Genomic DNA, 5,016 nt, shown 5'->3' on the forward strand with positions numbered 1-5,016 from the left:
TCTCTATATTACATTATATATTTAACTTCATATTTACTTTGTTATTTCTCTCTATATTTAATGATATATTTATCCGTATAGTTAATGATAAATTTAGTGATGTGTTTATTGTTATGTTTATCTATATTGATTTATATATTTATCTATATGTATTGACATTGATCTAAATTTCTCTATATTTATAAATGTATGTACATGTATATGTATGGTTACATGTATATGTATGTACATGTATATGTATGGTTACATGTATATGTATGTACATGTATATGTATGGTTATATTTATATGTATGTACATGTATATGTATGGTTATATGTATATGTATGTACATGTATAATATGTATGGTTATATGTATATGTATGTAATGTACATGTATATGTATGGTTATATTTATATGTATGTACATGTATATGTATGGTTATATGTATATGTATGTACATGTATATGTATGGTTATATTTATATGTATGTATATGTATATGTATGGTTATATGTATATGTATGTACATGTATATGTATGGTTATATGTATAAGAATGTACATGTATATGTATGCTTATATGTATATGTATGCTTATATGTACATGTATAAGTATATGTATGTACATGTAAATGTATATGTATGTACATGTATATGTATGGTTACATTTGTTGTATGTGATTATATATGTATATGTATAGATGTACATGTATTACTGATAACATGAAGTCGGTTGTTGGCTAACTTTATTGGTTTGTGTTATGGGTATGGCAGTTATTAATAATATTATCATGATGATCTGTCAATTTTCTCATTAGGGAGATACTGTGGCTCCTAAAGGAGCCGATGTTGAGATGGGAGAACCAAGAAGAGTGTTTACTTCTTCTCGGTCTTCTTGGGGAGGAGCACAGCCTGGATGTTAGGCAGAACACCACCCTGGGCAATGGTGACGCCAGACAACAGCTTGTTGAGCTCTTCATCGTTACGGATGGCAAGCTGCAAGTGACGGGGGATGATACGGGTCTTCTTGTTGTCACGAGCGGCGTTACCTGCCAATTCCAGAACCTCAGCGGCCAGGTATTCCATGACGGCAGCCAGGTACACAGGGGCACCGGCTCCAACACGCTCGGCGTAGTTACCCTTACGCAGAAGGCGGTGAATTCTGCCAACAGGGAACTGAAGGCCAGCCCTGCTGGAGCGGGACTTTGACTTGCCCTTCACCTTACCACCCTTACCACGACCAGACATGATGCTTGCTTGTTAGGTACTTTACAAAACTTATTCGGCAAAGTTGAGCTTAGCTTTTATAGGCGGCCCCGGTTGACTGAGTCAGATTGCGACAACTGGCACGTTCTGTGTACACCAGATCAGCCAGTAGTCGTGGTCCTGTACGGGGAGGCTGGCGCGCGCGTTGGACAATAAAAGGAAAATTGTGAGTGTGTGGAAACATTCTTCGTCCCGTAGGTACGACGACAAGCATCATGCCACCCAAAACTTCCGGAAAGGCTGCCAAGAAGGCCGGTAAGGCCCAAAAGTCCATCACCAAGGGTGATAAGAAGAAGAAGCGCAGGAGGAAGGAGAGCTACAGCATCTACATCTACAAGGTGCTCAAGCAGGTCCACCCTGATACCGGTATCTCCTCCAAGGCCATGTCTATCATGAACTCTTTCGTGAATGACATTTTTGAGCGCATTGCAGCTGAGGCTTCCCGCCTTGCACACTACAACAAGCGTTCCACTATCACCAGCCGGGAGATTCAGACCGCTGTCAGGCTGTTGCTCCCTGGAGAACTTGCCAAGCACGCTGTGAGTGAGGGCACAAAGGCCGTCACAAAGTACACTTCCTCCAAGTAAATCTCTAGGTTGCATACTTTTCTTGCCTCCTAGAACAACATCGGCTCCTTTAGGAGCCACATATTGTAATAAAGCAGATATACAATGACTTTGGTAACCCAGTTAGTTAGTAACATGTTCCCTGCCTCCTACTGTTATTGTTATTACTACTACTACTACTACTACTACTACTACTACTACTACTACTGTTTCTATTATTAGAATTACTACTACTACTACTATAAGACCATTCATTGTCCTTACACACAGATAGATAGCTCTACAAGTGCTTAATTAATTACCAAGTAGACAAACAGTGAGTCGGTTTGTTATTCATTAGCCCTACCTATCTGTGTATCTCGGCTGTTTAGCTTTTTGCGTAGAATATTAATAAAAAAATGCCTTGTATGATTTCATTGTGCTTGATATTAGTATTATCATCATCATTAACAGACATTTCCCGCCTATTATTATTATTATTATTATTATTATTATTATTATTATTATTATTATTATTATTATTATTATTATTATTCAAGTAATGGACAAATCAGGAGCGGTCACTAGAACCTACAAACTACAGAGAACATAACATAACACCTAACTTGTGGAGGTAAGGTATGTTTGATCATATGTGGTATATTTATTAATGTTTTAGCACATAGACCTTGGGAGGTGAAGTGGATCGTAGCCTCGTGTTTATTCTGTCACTCAAAGTGAGTATTCAAATAATGTGTTGCTTATTGAGTGTCTTGATTGCAAAATACACCTACACATTATATATCTGTATATATACAAATCTGTAGATATACATATATATTCTGTATAGACACATATATACCGATTTCTATATATACACATACATAATTATTTATATATATATATACATACAGATTTCTATATATATACATATATATAAAACTATATATATACATATATACCTATACATATATATACATATTTATATAGTTGTGTATATATATACATACCTAACTATATATACATACATAAACATAAATGCATACTTAACTAATTTATACATACATACATACATACATTCTCTCTTTCTCTCTCACATATATATATATATAGTTATCTATCTATCTATCTATATATATATAGTTATATATCTATCTATCTATATATATATATATATAGTTATCTATCTATATATATACACATAAATCTCTCTCTCTCTATTTTTATATATGTGTGTGTATATATGTATAAATTTATATATATATACATAACTATACATACATACACATACTCTCTCTCTTTTTAGCTCATATATATATATATATATATATATATATATACACACATATTAGCATTTAGTTTGTGTATGCATACATAACTAATACATACATGCTTACATAACACTCTCTCTCTCTCTCTCTCTCTCATATAAATATATAGTGTGTGTGTGTGTGTTTGTGTATGTATATGTATGTTTGTATGTAGATATGCATGTTTGTATGTAGATATGCATGTATGTAGGTAGGTATGTGTGTGTGTACATATGTATGTATGTATGCTATCAAGATTGATGTAATTAGTATGTATATATGCTTATCAATAAGAGTGTGTGTACATTGACAACTTTAACACTACTTGTCTTAATTTCATCTCTCTGGAGATAATCTTTAGGCCCTGAAAAGGGCCGAGGTTCAAGATTTTGTGTTGCAGGTATGCAATCAAAACCTTAGGCGCGCTCTCCGCGGATACGGCGAGCAAGTTGGATATCCTTAGGCATGATTGTGACCCTCTTGGCGTGGATAGCGCAGAGGTTGGTGTCCTCAAAGAGGCCGACCAGGTAAGCCTCGGAGGCTTCCTGCAGAGCCATGACAGCAGAGGACTGGAAGCGGAGGTCAGTCTTGAAGTCCTGGGCAATCTCACGGACCAGGCGCTGGAAGGGCAGCTTGCGGATCAGGAGCTCAGTGCTCTTCTGGTAACGACGGATCTCACGAAGGGCAACAGTTCCGGGCCTGTAACGATGGGGCTTCTTGACACCTCCGGTAGCAGGGGCAGACTTACGTGCTGCCTTGGTGGCCAACTGCTTGCGGGGGGCCTTGCCTCCGGTAGACTTACGTGCAGTCTGCTTGGTACGTGCCATTTTGCGAGTTTGTATCTAGACAGATATGAAACGCGATCACGCTCAAGACGTCAATTTATAGGAGAGCGAGCGAGCCCTAGCGGAGTCGCGTGTGGCTGCGAGAGTCTGGCTTAACCCCGCCTATTTCTACTGGGTAAATATTGCCAAAGATACGGCACACGTCAGGTCCTGTAATGCAGCCTCGGTGACGTTATGTTCAATTCCAAGTTGAAGCTTGGGACAAACTACTAAGGCCCAATCAATTGAAAGTATTTTACATGTGAGCTTTTGTCAATAGCAAGGCCTAGGCGAGTTTGTATTTGCACAGCGGTCAGTTAAGATGAGCGCTCATCTGAGTCGGCCGCCTCGCCGCTACGCAGACGGGGCGCGGCGGTAGCCTTACCAGATCTCGGCGATCCGAAATTTCATCTCGCTAACTCCCAGCAAGAATACCACTATCATCATGACCGGACGAGGCAAGGGCGGAAAGGGGCTCGGAAAGGGTGGCGCCAAGCGTCATCGCAAGGTGTTGCGTGATAACATCCAGGGTATCACCAAGCCTGCCATCCGTCGTCTTGCTCGCCGTGGAGGTGTCAAGCGTATCTCTGGTCTCATCTACGAAGAAACCCGTGGTGTCCTCAAGGTGTTCCTCGAGAACGTGATCCGTGACGCCGTCACCTACACCGAGCACGCCAAGAGGAAGACCGTCACCGCCATGGACGTCGTCTACGCTCTCAAGCGCCAGGGACGTACCCTGTACGGTTTCGGAGGTTAAGTGTCTTGACCGACAACATCTACCATCAAAACCAACAACCCCCACCAAACCAAAAACCTTGGACCTATTTTAGGTCCTACAAATACTCATAAAGAGGATACAATTTGATACCCATCCATCTATCTTGTTTTATCTACTACATGTACTACTACTACTTGCACTACCAGTACTTCTTGCACTACTACTACTTCTTGCACTACTACTACTTCTTGCACTACTACTACTACTACTTGTACTACTACTACTACTACTACTTGTACTACTACAACTACTTGTACAACAACTACTACTACTACTACTACTACTACTATTAATAAATCAACATGAGTCCCC

The 5,016-nt window shown here is 39.4% G+C and overlaps 4 protein-coding genes across 4 annotated transcripts; 2 read left to right on the plus strand and 2 right to left on the minus strand.

The window, feature by feature from the left end:
* Positions 1 to 808: 808 nt before the first annotated feature.
* Positions 809 to 1,244, minus strand: LOC125031926 (histone H2A). The gene has a single exon (XM_047622934.1). The coding sequence runs from the start codon at positions 1,227 to 1,229 to the stop codon at positions 858 to 860; it is 372 nt and encodes a 123-aa protein (XP_047478890.1). The 5' UTR covers positions 1,230 to 1,244; the 3' UTR covers positions 809 to 857.
* Positions 1,245 to 1,447: 203 nt separating this feature from the next.
* Positions 1,448 to 1,893, plus strand: LOC125031773 (histone H2B). Its single transcript, XM_047622715.1, has one exon. It carries the CDS (start codon positions 1,463 to 1,465, stop codon positions 1,832 to 1,834), a length of 372 nt encoding a protein of 123 aa, XP_047478671.1. The 5' UTR covers positions 1,448 to 1,462; the 3' UTR covers positions 1,835 to 1,893.
* A 1,612-nt stretch (positions 1,894 to 3,505) lies between these two features.
* Positions 3,506 to 3,935, minus strand: LOC125031856 (histone H3). The gene has a single exon (XM_047622844.1). It carries the CDS (start codon positions 3,927 to 3,929, stop codon positions 3,519 to 3,521), a length of 411 nt encoding a protein of 136 aa, XP_047478800.1. The 5' UTR covers positions 3,930 to 3,935; the 3' UTR covers positions 3,506 to 3,518.
* A 418-nt stretch (positions 3,936 to 4,353) lies between these two features.
* LOC125031764 (histone H4) lies at positions 4,354 to 4,763 on the plus strand. The gene has a single exon (XM_047622707.1). The coding sequence runs from the start codon at positions 4,372 to 4,374 to the stop codon at positions 4,681 to 4,683; it is 312 nt and encodes a 103-aa protein (XP_047478663.1). The 5' UTR covers positions 4,354 to 4,371; the 3' UTR covers positions 4,684 to 4,763.
* Positions 4,764 to 5,016: the final 253 nt, after the last annotated feature.

This window comes from Penaeus chinensis, chromosome 13 (genome assembly GCF_019202785.1).
Source record: "Penaeus chinensis breed Huanghai No. 1 chromosome 13, ASM1920278v2, whole genome shotgun sequence".
Classification (NCBI taxonomy): Eukaryota; Metazoa; Arthropoda; class Malacostraca; order Decapoda; family Penaeidae; genus Penaeus; species Penaeus chinensis.

Coding starts and splice junctions, on each gene's coding strand:
- LOC125031764 (XM_047622707.1), top strand. CDS start 4,372: ATGACCGGACGAGGCAAGGGCGGAAAGGGGCTCGGAAAGGGTGGCGCC.
- LOC125031926 (XM_047622934.1), bottom strand. CDS start 1,229: ATGTCTGGTCGTGGTAAGGGTGGTAAGGTGAAGGGCAAGTCAAAGTCC.
- LOC125031856 (XM_047622844.1), bottom strand. CDS start 3,929: ATGGCACGTACCAAGCAGACTGCACGTAAGTCTACCGGAGGCAAGGCC.
- LOC125031773 (XM_047622715.1), top strand. CDS start 1,463: ATGCCACCCAAAACTTCCGGAAAGGCTGCCAAGAAGGCCGGTAAGGCC.